This window comes from Mustela putorius, unplaced genomic scaffold (genome assembly GCF_011764305.1).
Source record: "Mustela putorius furo isolate JIRA1106 unplaced genomic scaffold, ASM1176430v1.1 tig00003834_pilon_pilon_pilon, whole genome shotgun sequence".
Taxonomy (NCBI): domain Eukaryota; kingdom Metazoa; phylum Chordata; class Mammalia; order Carnivora; family Mustelidae; genus Mustela; species Mustela putorius.
Window position 1 is genome coordinate 135,936,389 of NW_025421987.1, and position 24,134 is coordinate 135,960,522.

At 50.8% G+C, this 24,134-nt stretch overlaps 2 protein-coding genes and 1 pseudogene across 5 annotated transcripts; 1 reads left to right on the forward strand and 2 right to left on the reverse strand.

The window, feature by feature from the left end:
• Positions 1-68: 68 nt before the first annotated feature.
• Positions 69-10,299, reverse strand: ACAA1 (acetyl-CoA acyltransferase 1). The gene is made up of 12 exons (XM_013059989.2): positions 10,033-10,299; positions 9,741-9,834; positions 8,727-8,784; positions 6,241-6,320; positions 5,985-6,027; positions 3,841-3,939; positions 2,802-2,882; positions 1,466-1,656; positions 1,144-1,323; positions 811-866; positions 551-696; positions 69-321 (listed from the first exon to the last, which is right to left on the reverse strand). The coding sequence occupies exons 1-12, from the start codon at positions 10,207-10,209 to the stop codon at positions 231-233; spliced, it is 1,296 nt and encodes a 431-aa protein (XP_012915443.2). The 5' UTR covers positions 10,210-10,299; the 3' UTR covers positions 69-230.
• A 1,847-nt stretch (positions 10,300-12,146) lies between these two features.
• Positions 12,147-15,854, forward strand: MYD88 (MYD88 innate immune signal transduction adaptor). 4 transcript variants are annotated; one of them, XM_004759357.3, is made up of 6 exons: positions 12,151-12,557; positions 13,405-13,539; positions 13,937-14,117; positions 14,310-14,401; positions 14,751-14,925; positions 15,019-15,854. In XM_004759357.3, exons 1-5 carry the CDS (start codon positions 12,230-12,232, stop codon positions 14,903-14,905), a joined length of 891 nt encoding a protein of 296 aa, XP_004759414.1. In that variant the 5' UTR covers positions 12,151-12,229; the 3' UTR covers positions 14,906-14,925; positions 15,019-15,854. The 4 variants fall into 4 exon arrangements, with proteins under 4 accessions (XP_044945064.1, XP_004759415.2, XP_004759414.1 ...); XM_045089129.1 differs by lacking the exon at positions 15,019-15,854 and having other exon boundaries at positions 12,147-12,557; positions 13,937-14,126; positions 14,359-14,401; positions 14,751-14,914; XM_004759358.3 differs by lacking the exon at positions 15,019-15,854 and having other exon boundaries at positions 12,148-12,557; positions 13,937-14,098; positions 14,751-14,914.
• A 6,210-nt stretch (positions 15,855-22,064) lies between these two features.
• On the reverse strand, positions 22,065-22,631 carry LOC101693579 (annotated as a pseudogene).
• Between the last annotated feature and the right edge of the window lie 1,503 nt (positions 22,632-24,134).

The following is a 24,134-nucleotide window of genomic DNA, read 5'->3' on the forward strand; positions in this document are numbered from 1 at the left end:
GCAGCTGGGGCCAGAGGCAAGGCCCGAGACAGCCAGAACTGGCCTTTGGGAAAAACCACAGCCACCAATATAAGAATACGTATTTATTGTCCGCTGCACTCCTCATCCCCAGGACCCACATGGTGACCTGGGTGGCCTGGCAGAAGGCAGCCCTGAACCTCAACCACACATGTATTGTGTCACCAGTGCTCATGTTCGTCCCAGTGCTGCCACCGCCACTGGAGCGGAACTCAGTGGGGCCCTGCTCTGTTTCCGGGGTACTCAAAGACAGCAGCGGCTCCCATCCCGGTCCCGATGCACATGGACACCACCCCGTAGGCCCTAGGGAAGCAAGACTATGTTGGCTGGGTGAAGGCACCAAGGGCAAGGTCCTCCCCACTGAGCTCTCCACAGACCTCTGGGCCTGTGGGGCTCCCAGACTGCCCGCTGAAGGCCACACCCAGGATGGCAAGTACTCGCTGGCCCCTAGGGAGAACAGGGGTCAAGGCCCTGTGTCCTCCGTTCAGAGCACACATGCATATGTGCCTCCCGCTCAGCGACCCCAGCTTACCTCTTCCCACGGCGCTTCAGCTCATTAAGGAGCGTGATGACCTGTCGAGCTCCAGTGCAGCCCAGCGGGTGGCCCAGGGCCACTGCACCCCCGAGAGGGTTCACCTTCTCGGGGGGGAGTCCTAGCTTCTCCACACAGTAGACAGCCTGGGAGGGGGCAAAGCATCAGTTACAGTTCCCTCCCCAACCCCTGCATCCCCTGCCCATGGGCTCCTCCTTGGCCATCCTGGGCCCAGGCAACATGGAGAAAGGAAAGCTCACCTGGCTTGCAAAGGCCTCATTAATCTCAAAGATGTCCACGTCATCCACCGTCAGCCCTGCGGGCACAGGGAAAAGACCTGAGCTGACCCAGTGTCCCCGTGGCAGGACTCTGTCCCCCAGGGCCCCATCTCAGCCATGGCCTAAAGACTGCTTGCTGTGCCTAATCCACATGGGCAGATGGGTCCCGGCTGTGAGGTCAGGAAGGGCTGGGGGTCAGGAGGCTAGCCTGGCCCACCTTCACTCCGCAGCACTCACATGACCTCCCCCCACAGCGGCAACAGCATGAGAGGCAGGAGTGGGAAACAGATAGAGATCTCGAAGAAACCACCTTACCTGCTTTCTGCAAAGCTACGGGGATGGCATAGGCAGGTCCAATGCCCATGATGTCAGGCGGGACCCCAACCACCGCATAGGACCTTAGGACCCCAAGGATGGGAAGGCCCAACTCTTCTGCCTTGGACCTCCGAGCCAGGAGGAGGGCAGCTGCCCCATCACTCACCTGACTGGAGTTTCCTAGAGGCAAATCGTAGGGGTTAGGACGCGTCAGGGCAGGTGGAGGAGCTCCACCTGCACACCTTGCCTGGAGGTTCCAGGCTCCCAGAGAACACCCCACAGGGACATGGCCCCTCCTGGCCCTCCCCCAGCCCAGTCTCACCAGCCGTGGTAGAGCCGCCCTTCTTGAAGGCAGGCTTCAGTTTGGCCAGGCCCTCCATGGTGGTGTTGGGGCGGATACCCTCATCCTGGGCCACGGTGATGCTCCTCTCGGTACCCTTGTCATCATGGACCGTGGTGGTCACAGGCACAATCTCAGCTTGGAAACAGCCCTTGCTCTGGGCTCTGGCTGCCCTGCCAGCACCATGGACAGCCAGGCTCAGGCTCCCTTGGGGTGCCTTCCTCTCAGGGGTCCCTTCCTTCCAGGGGTCCCTCCCACTGCCTCTACCGCTCCTGCCCACTGGGGCAGACACACTAATTCAGACTCCTAAACATGGGGACACGCTTGCCTCAGGAGAGCTCTAAGCGACTCCGAGGGCCCCTCTTTCCCAGCCTGGGAGTGGGAGACCTGAAACCTTATGGGGCCTTCTTGGCCTTCAGCTGCCTATCTTCAGATCTTGGCCAATCCCAACCTTGAAGGGCAAGGGGGAGTTTAGACGTGATACCTCCCCCTTTAGCCCTTCACTCACGAGGGACTGAGCCAAATTGAAGATGGAGCCCCAGGAATATCTGTGCTGGGTTCTACCAACTTGTCTGCTCCATCCCAATGGCTCAGTTTCATTTATTCCCCAGTTTCCAAACATTTAAAATGACATACACTAAATTACTTAATGAATCTTATTATTTAAAGAGTACAAAAGCACAAGGTGTTTTTAGGGTGATCCTTGCAATCACAGGCAACATGTCAGTGCCCAGGGTTTCCCCCTGGAGAAGATTCCAGTTTTCAAATGCTTCCTTGACCCCAGGTGCCTAAGAACCACTTCCTCAGAGAAGCCCCCTCCCTTCTTTTGCTGTCCTCTCTGGGCATCTGGGGCTTGTCAACCTCAGCCTGCCCCTGAACAGAGGCCTGAGCCCCCGGGGGTATTCTAATGCTCCCCAGACACAGGGGTGGTCCAGGAGCTGGGATGCCAGGGTCCCCAGCAGTGCAGGCCCCACAACCAGGCTATCTAGAGAAGCCTGTGGCTGCCATGTTGAATCACCAAACCACAGACAATCAAGAGTCCTGGTCCTCATCACACTGATGAATAGACAGGGAAACTGAAGCCCAGTTAGGGAGAGACTCGGGGTGAACAGACAGTAAAAGGACATGAAAGAGCTGTCAGTGTACTTCCAGCACATCCCTGGTCCCTGCCCACCTCTCCCTCTCGATAGGCACTAGGCTTGGAAACCACTCACTGACCAGCTGTAGCTGGTCAGGCCTCCACCTGAGGCCACTTAATCCAGCCTCAAAACCTCTCTCTCTCTAGCCCCTTACACACCCCATCCCAAAAGGCACTCACTTTTGCTGGGAAGCTAGGGCAAAGGTATCCTGCTTCTCCCGCGAAATGCCAAACCGCTCAGCTACATTCTCTGAAGTTATCCTGAAATAAAAGCAGCGCGCACTGTGGGTATATGTCCAGCAGCCTGGGGGCCTGGGCCAGGCTGCAGAGCTCTGCTTGCAACTCAGAGTCCCTGCGGCTGTAGGCAGAGGAGGACAGGAGGGCCAGTCCACGCCATGGAGACAGATGACGACTTAGGGTGGAGTGTGGGGGCACAGAGAGGGAGGCAGCAGTGCTGGCCGGACTCTGAGAAGCTTGTACACTGGAAAGACCAGCCCAGTAGCCGGGCAGATGAGGAATGGGTGGGAATACTAACCAGTTACTCTTAGCCAGCTTCCCCTATGCCTTGAGAAAAGCTGCTCTCAGGTGGGGAGAGGAAGGCCCTCATGGCTCTCTGGGAAGGCTACCCCCAGGCTTTCTGCTCACCCAGCCCTCACTCTCAAAGCCCAGAGCCATAGCCAGGCCTTCCAACCTGGCCGCCTGGCTTTAGACACTTCCCTGGGAGATAGGGTCACTGGATGTGGGGGCAGCCAGGGTACTGCCCCTCTCTTAGCCTCAAATCTCACATTCAGGGGAGCTATGACGCCCTGCTTATGAACCTGGGGGATGGCCCAGAGGCTCAGTGATGCTGGCTGCACAGCTAAGGTGCCGAGGAAATGCAAGGCACTGTGACGTTGCCTCTGACAGGGCCCAGGCCCCCGCGCCAGCATGTTCCAAATCAAAGCCCTTCCACATCAAGTTTGTAGGCCTCCAAACCTCTGGCATGCAGTTGCCATCGTTCCTTGTGCTACTGGCCCCTCAGGGTGGGAATGACAGGCTGGGCCATGACTAGAAACCTAGAGGCACAGACGACCTGGAGGCCTCAAGAAAGGGAAGTCAGGGGCTGCAAGTCCCATCCCCATGTCCCAGCAAAGCAGAACAAGCCCAGGAAGTCACAAGATGATCCAAGACTCTGTGTGCCTGCTCCAGGCCAGGAAGGGAGCTGAGGGGGCAAACTCACCCCATAGGAATCAGGCAATCTCTGGCCTTCTCCTTCTCCACCAAGCGCGAAGTAATATTTCCAGGGTTTCCTCTGTCAGCCAGGGACATGGACTCCACCCTGAGGAGGCAGCGTAGGAGGGCGGTCACTCCCAGGACTCCCCCAGGGAGAGCTATGCCTCTGGCGAGTGCTAGGAAAAAGGCTGCAGGCCCTGAGAAATCCAGCAGGCTGTCTCGGAACCCTGGGCAGGACACTGGCCAGGAAGGCAGAGCTGGCCATGCAGGGCTGCTGGGTCCCCTCCACCCCCACGCGAGGATGGAGTGTTGCACAGTCCACACTTCCGGGCAGGGCTATGCTTCTCTAGCGCAAATGCTCCTGCAGCTGGCCAGTCCGTGGTTCCCTGGCAAAGCCACCTAGTGCGGGCCACATCCAGGAAACCTAGGCCCTGCCCTCAGGCAGCAAAGGTTCAGAGGGTAAAAGAAAAGTATTTTAAAAGCCACAGATCAAAGGGCATCTGATCTGCACAGACCACGAGGTGCTAGGAGCTCTGGAAGGCAAGATCTCAGTTTGGAGCTGTCAAACAGGCTTTCAAGGGGCTGTGGTGGGGGTGGGGGGACACCTGGGGGGTGTCCCCAACTCTGGGATTTGGCTCAGGTCTGATCTCAGGGTCATGAGATTGAGCCCCAAGTCCAGCACCATGCTCAGTGCAGAGTCAGCTTGGTTTTCTCTCCCTCACTCTGCCCACCCTTCCCCCTGGCTCGGGCGCATGTGCTTTCTCTCAAAAAAAGGTTAAAAAAAAGGCCCTCAAGGCCCTCAAGGCCCTCAAGGAACATAGGGCCTCAAGGGATAACCTGTAACTCTGAATGCTTTTCACATGCCCTGTGCTATTTGAAAATCTGTTCAGATATTAGAAAGCTTTCAACAGCATCAGTCACATGCCATACATCCCAGAGTGGTAGCTGCTGTTACTACTCCCTTTAATATTATCAACTTCAACAGGACTGAGGTCTTTTCCCCCCATTTTATACATGAGGACACTGAGGCCCAAAGAACTGAGTAACTTGTCCATAGTCACTCAGCAGGGATCCAGACTTAGATGTCTGGCCCCAGAGCCCGTTCCCAGCCAGGATGCCCTGGGGCTTCTCTTCATGATCAAAGTCTATGGGGGACAGTCTTGGCCCAGACCTTCAATACTCTAGAAACATAGTCTTTAATCTGCCTGGGGACTCAGATGCCCTCTCAAGAACTCATGAAGACTCCACCCTTTTGAAGTTATCCATACCTGTCCCACCCCTAGGAAGATAAGAGGACCATGAGAGAAATCCAAGGGCAGACTGGCAGTGGCCCTTGCCTCGCCCAAGGCTCTGCAGTGTGGTCTCTGGCTTTGTTTACAAGAGCAGACAACCAGTGCCAGGAAGCACAGCCCTGAGGCAACCCAACAATAGTCCAAGAAATGCTCCAAAGTAGAAATGAAAGACAGAACGTGTCGAAATCCTGGGGCTGCTTGCCTCCCAGAGCCGGCCAGAGTCTTGGCTTTGCCTGCCCTCTGATACCAGATGCCCACCCCAGACGGGGTCCCAGGGCCCTTCCCCTCCCTGGAGGCACTGCCCTGTATGCCTTCTGAGACTCCAGGTGCTTCCACTGAAGACAGAGCCACAGCTGACAGTGACCAAACCACCCCAGATCTGACCATGCCCCTCAGAGCCCAGCAGGCAACTGCAAGTTTCCACCATGGTACCAAGGAAGGGGTCAAGGGGACCCACAGCCTCATAAAATGAACAGACTAGTTACATAGCAGACAACTGTCCCTGGCTTCAGGCAACCCAAACTGCAATGTCTCAATAGCATCATAGGGCCACAGAAGGAAATCCAAGGTCTCTATTTTCTCAAAATACTTGCGTTTTCCAGCCTGACAAATTCCCAAGAAAGCAAGCTTTTAAAAGCCAATTCCCTTTCCCCACTAGTGCTGAGAGGTGTGAGCAGTTCCTGAGCATGCAGAGCTGGGGGCTACTTCTAAGCTGAATTTCTAAGAACCTACTCCCAGCCATCTGCCTAAAAGGGCTAAGGGAGAATCCTGTCATTACGGCCCCTGAGAACTCAGGACATGAAAAGTAGTGTTATTGTTAGACGTTGATTAGTAAGCTCTGGCAGAAAGAAATTCTTACCCACAAGCCATGCCAATGTCATAAGACCCATTTCTGATGCCACCTGCAACAAAAGCATTTCATAAACATTCTTTATCAGAGTCCATCTGCTCTAAAACAGAGGAGCCTCTTCCCCACCTGGTCTCTAAATGGGACTTGGCCCCAGCCTCAGAGATGGTAAGACCCAGGTAAGGTAGACCTTAGGTAAGACCTAAACCCATGGAGCCAGGACCAAGGCCAGGCTGGAGCAGTGGGTACCCACCCCGTCATAACTTACCAGCTATGTTGGCCACTGCCTGGAGCCCAGATGAACATTGTCTATTGACGGTGGACAAAGGCACGGTCTCTGGGATGTCACTGAAACAGAAAGCGAAACCACAGTCAGCCCCCTCTCCTCTGCCAGGCTCTCATGGAAAGCAGGCCTATGCTCCTGGTCAATAAGACTGCCCCAGCAAGGGATACAAAAACGAAGGGAACAAACCCAACAGCCCTGTCGCCACTCTAGGCCAGATCCTTTCTGGGCAGACCCCATCTCTGCAGGAACCTGTACCCCAGGGCCCCACAACACATGCTCTTTCCTCCTCTGAGTCTCCTTAACCAAGGTCAAGAACAGCCCAAAGGCAAGGAAAACTGGTTGGACCACAAGGATCCTTCTTTCTCTCCCTTTGAAGATTAAAAAAAAGGAAAACTATACACCCGTTTCCTCAAAAAAATAATAATAAAAGAACGGATCTGTTGCTGGGGCAGAAAACCAGGGCAAAAATAATAGTAAAATAAAAAATGAATGAATGAATGAATGGATGAATGAACATCTCAAGCATGAGGCCAGAAACCACCAACCTTACCACTATTTAGCTAACCCTTTTTTTAAAAAGATTTTATTTATTTGATAGAGATCACAAGTAGGCAGAGAGGCAGGCAGAAAGAGAAGGGGGAAGCAGACTCCCTGCTAAGCAAAGAGTCCAATGTGGGGCTTGATCCCAGGACCCTGAGATCATGACCTGAGCTGAAGGCAGAGGCTTAACCCACTGAGCCACCCAGGCGCCCCTTTAGCTAACCCTTTATGTTCCCACTCTCTGGAAGGTCTGTTCCCAGCTGGACAAAGAACCCTTGATGGGTACCAAGTATTCTAACATCCCTTTTTTGGGTGTGTTCCCCTGGGTTTCCACACTGGTACCAGTCCGAGAAGCTGGAGGGGCTGTCCCTCCTAATGTAACCCTCCCGGTCCAAGGGTACGAACCCCTGGGAAAATCCCCAGCCCTTCCTCAGACCCTTGGATTCAGAACTTCAGGGGGTGAACGTGCTATGGAGATGATCTGGTGTGTAGCCAGGGTCAGCAACCTGTGAGCTAGTGCCCAGGCCAGGCCCTGCTGAGAGCCTCTCAGGTGGGTAGCCTCCTAGGCTCATGCAGCCTGTATAATCCCTCCCAGGTCTCCTAACTCCTTACTAGCTAGTTACTACTTAGTTACCACTTCTTCACCCAATCCACCAGCAGTTCACCAAAAACTTGCTCTATACAAAGCGCCATGTGAGGGATGCTGACATCCCTAGAGGCAGGCTGACCAGCACAGAGACAATGGATCAGCTGGCAGAGACTGCAATAATAGCACATAGAGAGGAGGGAGGGACAGCACTCCAAGGGGACAGAGTGACCAGCACAGGGAAGACAGTGGGCAGACAGGTGGGCTGAAAGAGTAAAAGTCAAGGCAAATAAATAGCTGGGAGATAAGGCTGGATGCTACGTCTGGAGCTAGATAGAGGGAATCCTCGAACTCCACGCTAAGCAGTCCGAACCTATCCTAGTCCCTAAAGGTTTGTCAGTTTTCCTGTTCCTTCACTAGCTTACGTTCCTATTATTTCTTCTCCAGGTAGTAGAAGTGCAAAGTGGTTCTTAAATCTACACATGACGATAATTTAAGCACTCCTCCCTTGTTTTGGGACAGCAAGTGGTGAAGGGCAAGTTTCCCAGGGCCCCTCCAGGGCTACCCCTCACCCCAGGGTTCTGCCGCATCCCCAGGTCTCTGCTGATGAACTATGTCTTGAAGGTCTTGGCTTGCTCAACTAGGTTTTAAAAGCTCAAAGTCAGGGCACCTGGGTGGCTCAGTGCCACCTCAGCCTTCGGCTCAGGTCATGATCTCAGGGTCCTGGAATTGGGCTCTCTGCTCAGCGGGGAGCTTGCTTCCCCCTCTCTGTCTGCCTGCCTTACTGCGTAATTGTGATCTCTGTCTCTGTTAAATAAATAAAATCTTAAAAAAATAAAAGCTCAAAGTCACCCTTCAGTGTGTCTTCCTGGTTAGTTGCCTGGCAAAAGAGGACAGAGTCCACGATTAGGCAAGCAACAGCTGACTTTGGCTAAATCATCAGGCCCCAGAGAGCTTTTGCTCTAGTCCCAAAGGCCCTGTTTGTCTTGGCTCAGCACCGATAATGCAAACTTCCTTCAAAGTAGGGGAGGGGCACCCAGCTGGCTCATTCAGAAGAGCCCACACTCTTGATCTCGAGGTCCGGAGTTCAAGCCCCACACTAGGCACAGAGGTTAAAAAACACAGAACAAAACAAACAAAAAACCTACAAAAAAACAAAAACAAAAACACAAGGATATGCCAAAGTAGAGAAAAGGTAGTGTCCACAAAAGCAGGGTGTCAAGGACCCTGGCTGCATCTGGATCTGGTACCCAACCACTCATAGGCTGAGGTCCCTGGGGCCTCACTGAGCCTACTCAAGAATCAAAATGGCCAACCCACAGCTAGAACTAGAAAAGTTTACCTCAGAAACTGAGCAATTCGGGCCATGATTGCTCCGGCCCCCGGCTGAAGCACATTTCCTGTGGACAACAAACCTTTATTCAGTGCCAGATAGTGTTCCAGACACTCAGGTACAGTTGTGAATACTAGAGAGAGGACATTCCAGATCTTCCTTCCACAACACAAGCCCCCAGCAGGCTCCACTGGGGCTCTGGAATTTCAAGGAGCTGGTCATACAGCAGCTTGCCCTGGTCATACAATTAAACCCAGTCCGCAGGAGTCACAGACTCCCTTGACCTGGACTGTGCTTTTCCAAATCAATGCACAGCGGGAAGGCTGGGTGCCTGCCTTTAAAGGAAACATGGAAGGGAGACTGCAACGCAAAGCTCGCAAACAAACTGGTCTTGTCAGGGAAATGAATTTCTGAAAATGTACACCTCTCTGAAGTGTCAGCCAAACCTGCTGGCATTTCAGAGGCAGAACAGCGATGCTCCACCTAAGGATGGCACCCATTGATAGGAGTCTAGCCATATTCTATTGTTTCCAGGCCAGAGGAGTAGGGTTGGAGGTAAAAGGTTGGAGAATGTCAAGAGGCTCTGGATTTCAGGTCCAATTTCTGCTGCTAATTTCCCAGGACTGAATGTCTCCATCTGTGAGGGGCTGAACTACACGGTTTTGATGGTCCTGTTCTGTGATGGCACAGGCAGGATGGGTTAGAGAACCCTGTCTCCTACGGGTGTCTGCAAACTCCTGTGCCAACAGCTTGGGTGTTAGAATGGCATGAAGATCGCTGCTCTCCATCATACTTAACAGGCAGAACGTGCTTGGGTAGAGGTGGAGAGGCAGAGAGTGCCTGGAAGTGGGAGGGAAGGATAGGCTCTGAAGAAACGATTAAATTCACTGCATGGGGTCCCCTGACATTCCCCTCAGTGAAAGCACCTACAAGATGCCTGGAGGGTGAAGAGGTGTTTGCGGAGGGCTTTGGCCGGATGGAGGGCGAGGAGGACCAAGCCCAGAGCTCGGGGAATGTACTCACCCACGCAGATATCCCCCAGTTGCGCCGGGCTCAGCTTCATGTCCCGGAGAACCGCGGTCATGACGGCCGAGAGAAGCTCGTCGGGGGTGGTGTCCTGCAGCGAGAGGCACCGCCGCGGTGATCCCCCGCCACCAGTGCACGGCGTTCGCGGGACCCCCGCTCCCCCACCCCACCCGAGAGACACAAAGCGGTCACAGCTCGGGCGCGGAGCCCCCTCCGGCGCAGAGGGGCCAGCCCCCAGCCTCCTCAGGCCCCCAGTCTTCCACCGGGCGCCCGGACCCTGGGGCCTCACCTTGAAGCCGCCGCGGCCCCCTCGGCCAATGGCCGTGCGCCGCCCGTGCACCACCACCACGTCCTCGGCCGACACCTGCGGAGCGCCGCTCAAGCACGGCGCGGCCTCCGGTGCCGGCTCCCCCCGACACTGGGGGTGGCCGGTCAGGTGGCCCAGCACCACCTGCAGCCTCCGCATGGCAACTCTCCGCCCAGTTAAGCCCCGGCTCCGCCGGGAACAACGTAGAAGCTAACAGACCGCCTTCCGCGCAGGCGCAGAACCCACTCTACCAGGAGGCTTTAACTCTGCCCAGAGCCCCGCCCTAAAGTCTCGCCCGCCTCCCACCTCAGCCAACCAGAAGGGGTGTCTACCTCAGGTCCCGCCCCCTTCTTCTAATCAGACCACCTAAAGCAGAGCTCTTCTTTTGGTGGAGACTGTTTCCCCTCAAAGTCCCGAAGCCCCGCCTGCTGTAGCCGAAGGCTGCCAACCAGGAGTGGGGCCCTTTCCAAGCCCCGCCCAGAAATGCCGGCCGGAAACCCTTCCCGTTGCAGTCCTGCCTACTGAAGAGTCCTTTCGGTGGCTTGTGTGTGTCTTTATTTTTTTAAGATAATATTTATTGGGACGCTTGGGTGGCTCAGCCTGTTAAGCGTCTGCCTTCGGCTCGGGTCATGATCCCCAGGTCCTGGGATCGAGACCCGCATGGCACTTCCTGCTCAGTGGAGAGTCTGCTCTCCCTCGGTTCCCCCCCCCCCCCCCCGCCGACCCCGTTTGTTCTTTCTCTGGGGCTGTCTTCCTCTCTCTCTCAAATAAATAAATAAGCTTTAAACAATTCTTACTTATTTATTTGAGAGAGAGAGAGCCCAAAATCACGAGCTAGGGGAGAGGCAGAGGGAGAGGAGAGAATCTTAAGACTCCACTATGAGCAGCATCTTCACTTGGGGCTTAGATCTGTAAGCCCTGAGATCCTGACCTGAGCTGCAACCACCAGTCAGACGCTCTACCGACTGAGCCACCCAGGAGCTGCATAGCCCTTTCAGTATCTTGAAACAAAGTCCGCCATTGCCGGGGCGGTTTCCCCTATAACCCTGCCTGCTGCAGGCTACCAAACCCAAGAAGAGGGAGACCGCCAGCACCACTCCCCAACCCGCCCATCGGCGGCTTCCTGCTTGGAAAAGAGGCAGGGACTCTTAATTCCTCTTTCCACTCGTCAGTTTTCTTTGCTGTCTCCTGGATCTCTGCACTGGAGCGGAGAGTCTTAAATAATCCCCAGAGGCCCCAGACCTCTACCCTGACGTGCTGGCGCTGTCCTGGGAAATCTTTCGAGAACACAGGGACTCTTTTCTGTAGGAGAACAGATTGTATGAAGTTGCCGAGATGTGATAAACTCCCTATACAAGGAGAGTGGCACATACCTACCCATTTTACAGTGGTTTGGGTTTATTTAGTCGGTGCCCACCCCCAACACTAAGCTGGGGTCTCCACCGAGTGTATCCGGGGTGCCCTGCAACATGCTTGACACTTACTAGGTGATCAGTAAATACCTATGGAATGAAAGCCCAGAGCTTCCTAGGTCAGGACTGTGTTTCTCAACCTCTCGCCCCTGAACAACTCTAAAGAACAAGGCCAGGTGCCCCCCTTGAATCCAATGGTAAAGTGTTCCCTCGACCTGAGAGAGTAGTAGGGGGTCTCTCCTAGACACCAAAGGCCAGGGTGCCCTGTTACCCCCAACCCAGAGGGGCTCCCACCTTTCAAAGGCAGGGCCGTGGCATGCCTCAGACTTCAGAAGGGAGTACACCCTTTTCCACCTCACCTCTGGAATGTGCCTTCCCAAGAGATCTAGGGACCGGTGTAGTGGGGGAATGTCTCCCCCTTTGCCCCCTCCCCGCCATCCTGGAGGGCAGTACCATAAGAACCCCTCAGATCCCCCACAGAAAGGACGTGATTCTACCAGATCCCAAAGAGCAAGGCACCTATTTCCTACAACCCCCAAAGGAGGGTCCCCGGTTCACATATAACCTGTTGCCCCAGACCCTGAGAACCGAGGGGGGCGTCCCCACCTCCACACAGCTGCTAGGGCTCCAGATTCAAGTGCAGGGCGGTGCTTCTCGGAAACAGAAACCGGCGGGGCGGGGCCGGCGGCGGGGGTGACGGTAAAGGAAGGAGGAAGCTCAGACAGGCTACGCGACTCAACAGCGCTGAGGCTCCGGGGTATCCCGCTATGGCCGCAGAAGTCTCCCCCGCGGAGTCCGCGTCCCGGGTCTGCTCTGTGTCCTCCCTGCCCCTGGCTGCTCTCAACGTGCGAGTGCGGCGCCGCCTATCGCTGTTCCTGAATGTGCGGACGCAGGTTGCGGCGGATTGGACCGCGCTGGCGGAGGAGATGGGCTTCGAGTACTTGGAGATCCGGCATCTGGAGATGCACGCTGACCCCATGGGCAAGCTGCTGGACGACTGGCAGGGACGCCCTGGGGCCTCGGTGGGCCGTCTGCTTGAGCTGCTCACCAAGCTGGGCCGCGAAGATGTGTTGGTGGAACTGGGGCCCAGCATTGGTGAGGAGGCGCGCGCTTCCGGTCTCCTACCTGCGGTGGTGGGGGCGGTGGGCTGACCTTCCCAGCCTCAGCATCTAACCTCCCCTGGAGAAGCCCTCCTTTTCTGCCTGGGGTGGGGTGGGGACGCTGGAGGTAGCCTTGCAGGGGTGGTACCACCGTGAGAGACCAGTTCCTTCTTTCAGTGGGGTGATAGGAACTGGAGTAAGGGGGTGAAGGCTGGAGAGAAGTAAAGGCGTTCACGTAGGGCCAGGAGTCAGAATTGGGGTCCTTTGTGGGGGAGGCAGGACTGCTTCAGGTAGAGCAACAGGGCAGGTGAAGGACTGAAAGCTGACAGTCATTTAAATCTCAGGTCCCTGGGAAATGCAGCCCTCCTGCCCCTCGGTGACACATAACATGTATGCACAGGTGTAGGAACAGTGGCCTATAGATGACACATCTTGCTTGGCTGGGGCCTCTGCCCTCGCTGCACATAACCACTGGGTCTAGCGAACTGTTCTTGCACACCAGTGCCCCGCTGCCATCAGCGGTGGGTGCTAGAACAAGCAGACCTTGGGTTCTATTCTCAGGAGTTCTAGGAGGGAGCACCAGGAAAAAGGGACAGAAAGACACAAGCCTGACCATGATGACTTTCCAAATGACCAGAACACCAATGACATCTTTTTGGAATGGTCAGAACCAGATGGGAACTCAACTTTTCATAGCTGTTGAACTGTGGATGGCACCAGTGTGCTGGAAAAGGCCTGGATCACAACATAGTTAAGGGAGTGGGAAAAGAGCTGGATCCTAACTGGGGTAGAGGCATGGGACAAACAGGGGGAGTCTGCCACACCCTGTCTCTTCTCTGCAGAGGAGGATTGCCAAAAGTATATTCTGAAACAGCAGCAAGAGGAGTCTGAGAAACCCTTACAGGTGCCTGCTGTAGACAGCAGCGACCCACGGACACCAGAGCGGGGGGGCATCACCATGCTTGATGACCCCCTAGGTAAGGATCCAATATTGCTCCCCAGTTGTGACAAATGGATCAAAGGATATTGGGTTAAAAGTATAGGAGATGGGCTGTGGCCCCTTGGGCAAGTCACCTGATCTCTCTGATCTCCCAAATTCCTTACCTAAGAAATGGGAATAATAATAATCCTCTCTCTGAGTTGGTATGAGATTCATGAAATTATGTGTCTGTTTCATGGTCAACCCAGGGCTTGGCCCCTGCAGGGGGAGGTGGGGAAGAGATACTCATCTTCCCTCTCCTAGAAAGGGCACTTTCTCTTAGAGTCATCTCAGGATTGGTGTAGGGTTCAGGACCAGGGTCACCTAGATTGGGGGTTCCTGGCTGGGCTCTTCCTCTGTAGAGCTTTGACATCACCCTTGTGCTCTGCACCCAGGGCAAATGCCCGAGCGTTTTGATGCCTTCATCTGCTACTGCCCCAGCGATATCCAGTTTGTTCAGGAGATGATCCGGCAGCTGGAACAGACAAACTATCGGCTGAAGTTGTGTGTGTCCGATCGTGATGTCCTGCCTGGCACCTGTGTCTGGTCCATTGCCAGTGAGCTTATTGAGAAGAGGTTGGCTAAGTAGCCGGGGTGCAAGCCGGGGGGTACATAAAGCCCTGCCCAAGAGATCCAGATGCTGGAATTCTCCTAGTCGGGCTCTGTCTAGCCTGGGCACAGTGGACTTCTCCTGAGTCTTTTCCCGGGGGTGGGGGGTATGCCGAACTAGGTTGCCACAGTGCCTGCAGCCTGACCACTCTCCCCTAGGTGCCGGCGGATGGTGGTGGTTGTCTCTGATGATTACTTACAAAGCAAGGAATGTGACTTCCAGACTAAGTTTGCGCTCAGCCTCTCCCCGGGTAAGTACTGCCTTTGCCACGGAGGTGTCCCACCTTTGTCCAAGGTTAGACCCCCTCAGTAGTGATTGAAACACAGCTACTGCCAGTTCTTCCCACCCTACTTAGTTCTCAGGTGGAGAAACTGAGGCCCTCCACTGAGGGGTGGGTGGGTGGGACCTCAGGATGCCAAGGCCATCGATGTAGCACCAAGGACCCCTGAGTGTGTGTGCACACGAGTGCCCTGTGTGTGAGTGAATGTGCCAGGGGTGCTTCGTTGAGGGGAGGGCTGTTAACCCCGGGGCCGGGGACCGATCACACCACTACTGTGGGGGGAGGGCCTGATGTCAGCTTGGAACTCCTTGGCTTGCAGGTGCCCATCAGAAGCGATTGATCCCCATCAAGTACAAGGCAATGAAGAAAGAGTTCCCCAGCATCCTGCGGTTCATCACTGTCTGCGACTACACCAACCCCTGCACCAAGTCCTGGTTCTGGACTCGCCTCGCTAAGGCCCTGTCCCTGCCCTGAAGTGCCATGGGACCCTGGATGTGTGTACATATGTCTGTCTGCCCGTTCATGTACTTCTGCCCCTGCTTCCTCCTGCAGTTGTAGGGGTAATCTGTGCTCCACTTGCCTCTCAGTTTCTCGAGATGCCGACTCCACAGACACATCCATAGCCACTGTGCAGTGTGGACATTGCATCTCATGTCCTGCATGGAACCAACGGCTGCAAGAGGCACATCCACATGCGGGGTTATCTGCCAACACAGTGAAATCCAGAGCCAGCTGACACTAAGAGGACCAATGGAAGCAGCCCTGACGTGTCCACACATCTTGGGCCTCAGTTTCTCCACCTGAGAACTAAGTAGGGTGGGAAGAACTGGCAGTAGCTGTGTTTCAATCACTACTGAGGGGGCCTAACCTTGGACAAAGGTGGGACACGCTTTTCTCTTTTTTTCTCTCTTCATTGAAACCTAACTCTGGAAAGAACCCAATATGCCAGCATTTATGCCCACTGTGAAGCACAGAGCAAGAAAGAGCTGCTTAAACCCACAGAGCAAGTAAGCTGCAGACTTCCCTCCCAGGGGATTTGTGTGCTAGTTATCTTCAAGCTCTCCCTGGCGGAGAAAATGTTATGGTCTCAGGTTTCTGTCCCATGGCAGACCCTAGGACCCTAAATCTAATAGGAAATGTATCTTTCCTGCTTCACACCCAGCCAGGGCTAAGGCAAGGTACCTTTCCTCAAGGTCTTGGGAGGGACTGGAGGCCCCTCTACATGATCTTGATGAAGCACTTCGCTAACCGTGCACTTATCCTCACTTTGATCTTGGGGATTATTTTTAAACAATTTCAAAAAAGTACCTTTCATACCTGTTTTGTATGCACTGTGAGAATTTCAGAGAGCTGAAATATGCCTATGTTTGTCCTTTCTCTTCTTTATCCTGGGTTTATAATAAAGAGTTCTATACTTTTGGAATAGCAGGTGTCATTTGTGTCTGGGAGTTTGGAAGTAGTAACCTGGGATAAAGCTCTCCTGGGTAAGAGAAATTGGCCCATGGGGTAGGCTCCAGGGGGTTTGGCAGGGGCTTCCTGAAGGCTGGGCATCCTCCTCACAGGTCCCAAGCCTCACCAGGGCTGCAGGCAGAACCAGGAATAGGGGCCTCAGTTCCAGACTCTGGGGAGATTGCTCCCCTCTACCAAGCTTGGTCTTCTCTGGATTGTGCCACGTTTCTGGGTCCTTGCTTGGCCCTTCTAGGCTCCAAGGAAAGTCAGGAGAATTTCTGGCCCACAGATCTCTAGAGAATTCAGTTATGAATAATAGTTATCCTGAAGCATATCTGTGCTAATCCTGAAGATTTTGATCTATTTTTGCTTTTTTTTTTTCCCTAAGACTTTTTTTTTTTTTTTTTTTGAGAGGGGCATCTGGGTGGCTCAGTCAGTTAATTGTCTGCCTTCAGCTTGGGTCATGATCCCAAGGTCTGGTCATTATCCCAGAGTCCTGTCATAATCCCAGGGTACTGGGATTGAGCCTCACATCAGGCTCCCTGTTCTGTGGGGAGCCTGCTTCTCCCTCTCTCTCTGCCTGCTGCTCCCCCTGCTTGTGCTCTCTCTGTCAAAAGAATAAATCTTTTTTTTTTTTATTTTTTTTTGTTGTTAAGAGAGCAAGCAAGCGGGGCGCCTGGGTGGCTCAGTGGGTTAAGCCGCTGCCTTCGGCTCAGGTCATGATCTCAGGGTCCTGGGATCGAGTCCCGCATCGGGCTCCCTGCTGAGCAGAGAGCCCGCTTCCCTCTCTCTCTCTCTCTGCCTGCCTCTCCATCTACTTGTGATTTCTCTCTGTCAAATAAATAAATAAAATATTTAAAAAAAAAAAAAAAGAGAGCAAGCAAGCATACCCATGTGGGGGAGTGGGGAGAGGGAGAGGGTTAAGAGAGAATCTCAAGCAGATTCCATGTCCAGCATGAAGCCTGACATGCAGCTGGATCTCACAACCCTGAGATCATGACCTGAGCCAAAATCAAGAGTCAGACACTTAACCAGCTGAGCCACTAGTACCCCTAAAGATTTGATTTTTAAGTAATCTATACACCGAATGGGGGCTGGAACTTACAATCCTGACCAAGATCAAGAGTTGCGTTCTGTACTGACTGAGCCAGCCAGGTGCCCTGGTTTTGATCTATTTTTTAAATTGAATACCACTTTTTTTACTGTTCACTCAAAAAAATTTTGAAAATATACTATTATTAAAAATTCAGTGATAATTCTAATCCAAGAGATAACTCTAGTGATCTTTTAGAGTACCCAGACTTTATCAGTGACCATAGCTTTTCACTCAGTGGTCTGTTACCATGTCCTGGCTCCTGAGCCTCCTGGATACTGGAGGCTTGCCAGCCTTGCCCATGCCCTCAGGGACTACTAGAAGTGCCCCCATGTATTCAGGGCAGCCCCGAGATAGGACTTCCCTCTTCAGTGTGCCCTGGGAAGCAGAGCCTCAGTGTGGTCCTGGAATAGTGCCCCCCCACACCGCCCAGGGTCTGCCCTGTGCCACCTATGACTGGGGAGATAGCCTGTGGGTCACCTCCTGGTCTTGGGGTTGGGCGGGGGGCAGGGGAGGGTGGTCCTCTGGATAATACCAGTAGAGTCACAGAAAACACTTCCATTCTTTCAGACCAGGCTGGTGATCTGAATGTGCTCACTCACTCCCTTCTAATCCTCATACCTCTCCCACATTCCTTCCACCAATGCCCACTTCCCCACAGGTTCCCTGATACCAGGAAAGGTTCCCTGATACCAAGAAAACTTCCTCTCCTCATTTTGGGCGTAGTCTTCTAGGAACCTTTTATTAAGAATCCCTCATTTTTCAGTAGGGGAGTTTCACTGCTGAAATTATCAAAGGCAAAAGCAGAAGGGCAAAGTTAAAATACAAAACTGTATGACTTCATGACTATGAAGGGCAAAGTTAAAATACAAAACTGTATGACTTCATGACTATGAACCTGAACTCTGCCACGAGTCAGTGACGGGGGGAAAACAATAGGGAGAGGGATTTCCTTCAGATTAGATAATAAAATATATATAATATAGGGTGACTATGTTGGATCCTGGTTTAAACAGATCAATTGTAAAAAGACATTCTTGGGTCATATAACTGATAGAGGTTAATATCCAGAACTCCCACAATTCAACAAAAAAGAAATATTAACAATTTAAAAATGAGCAAGGGACTTGAACAGACATTTCTCCAAATTAAAACCACAAGGGGCACCTGGGTAGCTCAGTAGGTTAAGTGGCCGACTCTTGATTTCTCAACTTGGGTCGTGATCTCAGGGTCGTGAGATTGAGCCCCACATTGGGTTCTGCACTGGTCATGGAGCCTGCTTAAGATTTTCTCTCCCTCTCCCCCTGCCCCCCCCACCAAACACACACAATCACACACACAAGACATGATATCACACCCATTAGGATGCCTACGGTCAATAAAACAATGCAAGAACATAAAAAGTGTTGGCAAGGATGTAGAAAAGTTGGAGCCCTGTGCATTGGTGGGAAGGTATCATGGTGCAGTTGCTGTGGTAAATGGTTATGGCAATTTCTCAAAAAATTAAACACAGAAATACCATAGGATCCAGCAATTCCACTTCCGAATATATAACCAAAAGAACTGAAAGCCAGGTCTTGAAGAGATAGTTGTACACCCATATTCATAGCAGTGTTAGTCCCAACAGCCAAACCATGGAAGAAACCCAAATAACCCTTGACAGATGCATGGGTTAGCAGAATCTAGTATACACATAAATGGGATACTATTCATCCTCAGAAAGGAGTGAAATTCTAATACATGCTGCAATATGAATGAATATTGAGGACATTACACTAAGTGAAATAAGCCGGTTGTATAATTCCATTTTTATGCGGTATCTAAAATAGCCAAATTTATAGAAAATCAAGTAGTGCTTCCAGACTGTGAGGGGAGGAGATAATGGAGAGTTACTGTTTAATGGGTACAAGATTTCAGTTTTGTACAAGGAAAAAAATTCTGGAGATTGGCTGTATGACAATGTGAATGTACTTAACACTACTGAACTGGATACTTAAAAAATAGTTAAGGTGGTATGTTTCATGTCATGTGTATTTTGCTTCTTAAAAAAAGACATTCTTGGTGCACCTGGGTGGCTCAGTGGATTAAAGCCTCTGCCTTCGGCTCAGGTCATGATCTCAGGGTCCTGGGATCGAGTCCCACATTGGTCTCTCTGCTCGGCAGAGAGCCTGCTTTCTCACCCCCTGCCTGCCTCTCTGTCTACTTGTGAATCACTGTCTGGCAAATAAATAAAAATCTTTTTAAAAATTTAAAAAATAGAATAACCTCATTAAAAAAAAAAAGACATTCTTAGGACAATTGGGGAAATTTGAGTATTAGATGATGCCAAAGAATGATCACTATCTTTTTAAGATGTGATAATAGCACTGCAGCTACACAATATCCACTTTAAAAAAAATAGATTTTATTTATTTATTTGACAGATAGAGAGCACAAGTAAGCAGAACAGCAGGCAGAGGGAGAGAGAGAAGCAGGATCTCCGCTGAGCAGGGAGCTCAATCCCAGGACCCCATAATCAAACCCCAGCTGACGGCAGCTGCCCAATCAACCAAGCTACCCAGGAGCCCCAAAATCCAAATTTGTTAAAAGAGTCCAAATCTGAAATATATTGGTATGAAATAAAAGGTATCTGGGATTTGTTTTTATTTTTTTATTTTTTTTTATATTTATTTGTCAGAGAGAGAGTGAGGGAGAGAGTGCACATGAGACATGCAAGTGCCCCTGGAGGGGAAATTTGATAATATATTTCAGACATTTGAAAATCTCATCTCTGACAATTGGCTCTAAAAATTACTCATTCATTTTGAAGCTTAAAAATAGTATATCAAAAATATTTTAACTCAAAATATTTTTAACTTTATCTTCAAAGGGACTTTCATGAATGGCATGACATTTGAGTTAGAAGGACCAGACCCAGGGGTGCTTGGGTGGCTCAGTCATTAAGTGTCTGCCTTTGGCTCAGGTCATGATCCTAAGGTCCTGAGATTGAGCCTCATGTTGGGCTCCCTGCTCATTGGAGAGCCTGCTTCTCCCTCTCTCACTCCCCCTACTTGTGTTCCCTTTCTTGCTGTCTCTCTGTCAAATAAATGAAATTAAAAAAAAAAAAAAAAAAGGTAGAAGAAGGACCAGACCCACGGATACTGGACAAAGGGAGAAGGGCCATGGTTCTGTTTCGGCCACACTGAAAGCCTTGCTTCATAGCAAAGAGGGACCATGGCTCTTCAGCCAAGCCAGGAAGATACGGATACACTTCTTTCCCGCAGCAATGCAGAGCAGCCTCTCTGAGGCCTCTGGCAGACAGAGAAATCTGAGTTGTGGGGCTGAGAAGTGGCAAGTGGTGGAAAACTGGTGTATGCCTGTTCAAACCAGGCCGGAATGATTTCAAATTCTAGAAGGTGAACTCAGAATCCCAGAGCAGAACACATTGGGCCATTGTGCAGGTAGGTGGGTGGGTGAGGAGGGAATGCATCATCAATTCAGGGGAGCTTTTTCCCTGCTGGCTGCTGTATGCCAGATGATGCAGAATAAATGGTTTAAGAGGCCCCGGGGACTTCTGGTCCTGGGAAAATATGGAGTAAACACATCTCTCCCTATTCCCTCTATTAAGTATAGTTAAAAGAACAACATAAGGAAACTCTGAAAGGTGGAGAAAAGGAGACATACTGGCTAGGGACCTAGGGACCCACATAATGACATGGTAGTGATTCCCAGGGTTGTCTTTTTGCCTTATATAGCTCACACTGAGTACTGGAGAAGCCAGCAACCCAGAAACTAATTGTACAGACCCAAAAAAAGGGGGGTAGGGGAGAAAAAAAACGGGGTTTGCTCTCTCTAGCCAAAGGACTAGCAAGGGACAGCCTAGAAAGAAAACTTTTAGGGGCCCCTGGGTGGCTCAAGTCAGTTAAGCATCTGCCTTTGGCTCAGGTCATGATCTCAGGGTCCTGGGATCGAGCCCCGTGTTGGGCTCCCTTGCTCAGCCTGAGTCTGCTTCTCCCTCTGCCTTGCCCTTCTTCTTATGCTCTCTCTCTCTCTCTCTCTCAAATAAATCTTTAAAAAGAAAGAAAAAAACTTTTAGATAATAACCACTCTACTCCAGCCATAAAAACTGTAGAGAAAACTGCAATACACCCATGCCCTGCCAAGCACGGACACTTTTATTCCTACCTGCTGGGTAGTGTCAGAAGAGGCCTAGTGGGGAGTAAGGATTTTCGCCTCTGCCGGCTGCAGTGTTGCTCCTCCACTATGCCTGTGGAGGCCACACGGGGGCAGTACTGACGCTTCCTGCCCCCTCCAGCCAGGGTGGTATCAGCAGAGGCTCAGTGGGCAATCTGAATTTCCACCCTGGCCCCACAGTTACTACATAGCCCCATCCCCGCTTTCCAGGATGTTAACAGAGGCTGAGTAGGGAACCTGAACTTGGGACAGCACTGAGAAGGGTTTCTAAAGCAGAAGGTTTAAATAAGATCCAGAGTCTCATAATACTAAAAATTTCCAAGGCTGAAAGTCACTCTTCACACCAAGAACCAGGCAAATCTGGAGCAGGAAAAGACAATCCAATCCCACTGATGCTAATACCAAGGTGACCCTGATGTTGAAATTACCTGACAAGGATTTTAAAACAGCCAGTGTTAAAATGTTTCAGTGAGCAATTATAAACTCACTTCATTTTCTATTTGCTTTTTATTAACAAGCAAAATAATGATTACAAAACAACAACGCAAGGAGTGCCGGGGTGGCTCAGTCAGCTGAGTGTCCAACTCATGATTTAGGCTCAGGGTTGTCGTCTCAGGACCACGAGATCAAGCCCCCGTCAGGCTCCACGCTGAGCATGCAGCCTACGTAAGATTTTCTCTCTCCTTCTCCTCTGCAACTTGCACGTGCTCCCATGAATGCATTTACTCTCTCTAAAAACACCACCACCACCAACAACAAGAACAACAAGATTAAAGTTGGAACAGCAATGGGTCAGATTGCTGCTGGAGTTCCTGAAGGTACCCAGGGTCCATGCTCTCTCACTGCAAGGCAGGACCCAAGCACAGCTGTGCATTTAGGTATATTTATGACCAAGAAAAGTTGGAGAGAGGAAAACCACTGGAGAACAGAAAGAATTAAGAGCTTTTCATCAGGCAATCCCAAAGCACTCTGCCCTTTTCCTCATCTTGGCCTCTGTATCCTCTGTGGTTCTTGTTCCACTGGAACTTGTAACAATTTCAAATCACTCCTTCCCATTTCTGCTTCTCATCATCTTCAGACTTTCTGGAGATTGACGAGACATTCAAATCAAATCTTTGAGCTCTTTCCTTTAGTTTATCCAGGTTAACCATTGGTTTGACATCAGACGGCAGGCCTTTTAACCCACTGAGTCACCCAGGCACCCTAGATGACAGGCCTTTTGATGGAACTGAAGAAATCCCAAATCTCACTGCCCAGGCAGTGGTCTTACTTTCCAAGCTCACAGGTACATTGAATCATTCAGCTCTCTTTTGCATTCCCTGGGTCCATGGTATCTCTGATGTAATTTTTACCACTTTCTTCTCTGCTGCCGCTTCTTAGGAGTTCTTCCTCTTTGACAGAGAGTTCTATGGGCTTTGTTTCTTCCTCTGTTTCATCTCCCAGTACTTCTTAATTTGTCTCCTCTTCAGCATGCTTCCAAGACATGCCTGGGTGGCTCAGTCGGTTAAACATCTGCCCTTGGCTCAGGTCATGATGCCAAGGTCCTGTGATTGAGTCCCACATCGGTCTCTCTGCTCATTGGGGATCCTGCTTCTCCCTCTCCCTCTGCCTGCTACTCCACCTGCTTGTGTTCTCTCTCTCTTATCTAATAAATAAATAAAATCTTTTTAAAAAAGCATTTGCCTGGAGCCTGTAGTAAGATTTTATTTTATTCCCTTAGTCTCCAAACCATGAGCAACACATTGCTGCTTTAGTTCAGCAAGCTTCGGATTATGGAGCTCCACCTTCTGCTGCCATCTTGTTACCCTTCTAAGTCCACTCATAATTGCACTTCAAACAAACAAAAAAATTGTTTTGGAAAAGACATAAAAGAAATGAAGAACTACATTGAAAATTTGGAACTGAAAAGGTGAAAAAAAAACCCTCAGTGGATGAGTTCTATGGTAAAATGGAGAGGACAAAGGAAAGAATCAATGAACTTGAAGATAGAATAATAGAAATCACCTAACCTGAGCAGAAAGAGAATAGATTGAAAAAACAAAACAAAACAAAATCTCAGGAATTTGTAGAACTTTAAGAAGACATCTAATATTTGTGTCATTGTGATGTGAAATGGTGAGTATTGGAACTGTAGTCCAGAATAATTCTTGAGAGGTCCTTCAGCACAGTGGTTTTATTAAAGCATGGGGATAGGACCCGTGGGGGGAAAGAGGTGCACTGGCGTTGTGACGAATTATACTTTGGAGTTAAGAGAAGTAAAACAAAGGAAGTTTCCAAAAGGATTTTCATATTTAAAGAAGATTGGATCTTAGAGGTCAGGTTAGTATTAAGATAAGGTTGCCTTTTGTGTTTAGCATATTATCACTGAGGCAGCTAAGCTCCTTGAAGGTTACTCTGCCTGTCCGAAGCACTTGTCAACGAGCTATAAGTCATAAGATTTAATTTTATGTACATTTCCTTAGCCTTTGTTCTCCACATCAACTGGAATCCCAAAATTAGAGGAGAAAGAAGGTGGGGCTTTAAAAGTATTCAAGTAAGTATGGCTCAGTATTTTCCAAATATGGCAAAAGACCTAAGCCTACAGATTCAAGAAACTCATCAAATCCCAAACAAGATACTCACCCCCCCCCCGCCCTGCCAAAAAATCCACTCCAAGATACATCATAGTCAAACTTCTGAAAACTAAGGACAAAGAAAAAATCTTGAAAGCAGCCAGGGAGAAATGATACCTTCCCTATAATGGAAAAAGATTTTGAATGACATCAAATTTCTCATTGGAAGCTTTAGAGAGCAGAAAAAGTGACACAATATTTCCTTTCCTTTTCTTTTCTTTTTGGCACAACATTTCCAAGTGCTGAAAGGAAAGTGTCAACTCAAAATCCTATATCCAGTGAGAATTGGGAATAAAAAGAACATGGACATTCTCAGATGAAGAAAAACAATGAGAATTTGTCAACAGCAGAACTACCCTTAAAAAGTCGGTACTGG

Excerpts from the sequence above, each read along its gene's own strand:
- ACAA1 (XM_013059989.2), bottom strand. The coding sequence starts at position 10,209 with ATGCGGAGGCTGCAGGTGGTGCTGGGCCACCTGACCGGCCACCCCCAG. Across the intron at positions 2,883-3,840 it reads GATTGCCTGATTCCTATGGG|GATAACTTCAGAGAATGTAG; the intron begins GTGAGTTTGCCC and ends CTTTTATTTCAG. Across the intron at positions 697-810 it reads ATGAGGCCTTTGCAAGCCAG|GCTGTCTACTGTGTGGAGAA; the intron begins GTGAGCTTTCCT and ends GCCCCCTCCCAG.
- MYD88 (XM_004759359.3), top strand. The coding sequence starts at position 12,230 with ATGGCCGCAGAAGTCTCCCCCGCGGAGTCCGCGTCCCGGGTCTGCTCT. Across the intron at positions 13,540-13,936 it reads CATGCTTGATGACCCCCTAG|GGCAAATGCCCGAGCGTTTT; the intron begins GTAAGGATCCAA and ends CTCTGCACCCAG. Across the intron at positions 14,118-14,309 it reads AGTGAGCTTATTGAGAAGAG|GTGCCGGCGGATGGTGGTGG; the intron begins GTTGGCTAAGTA and ends ACTCTCCCCTAG.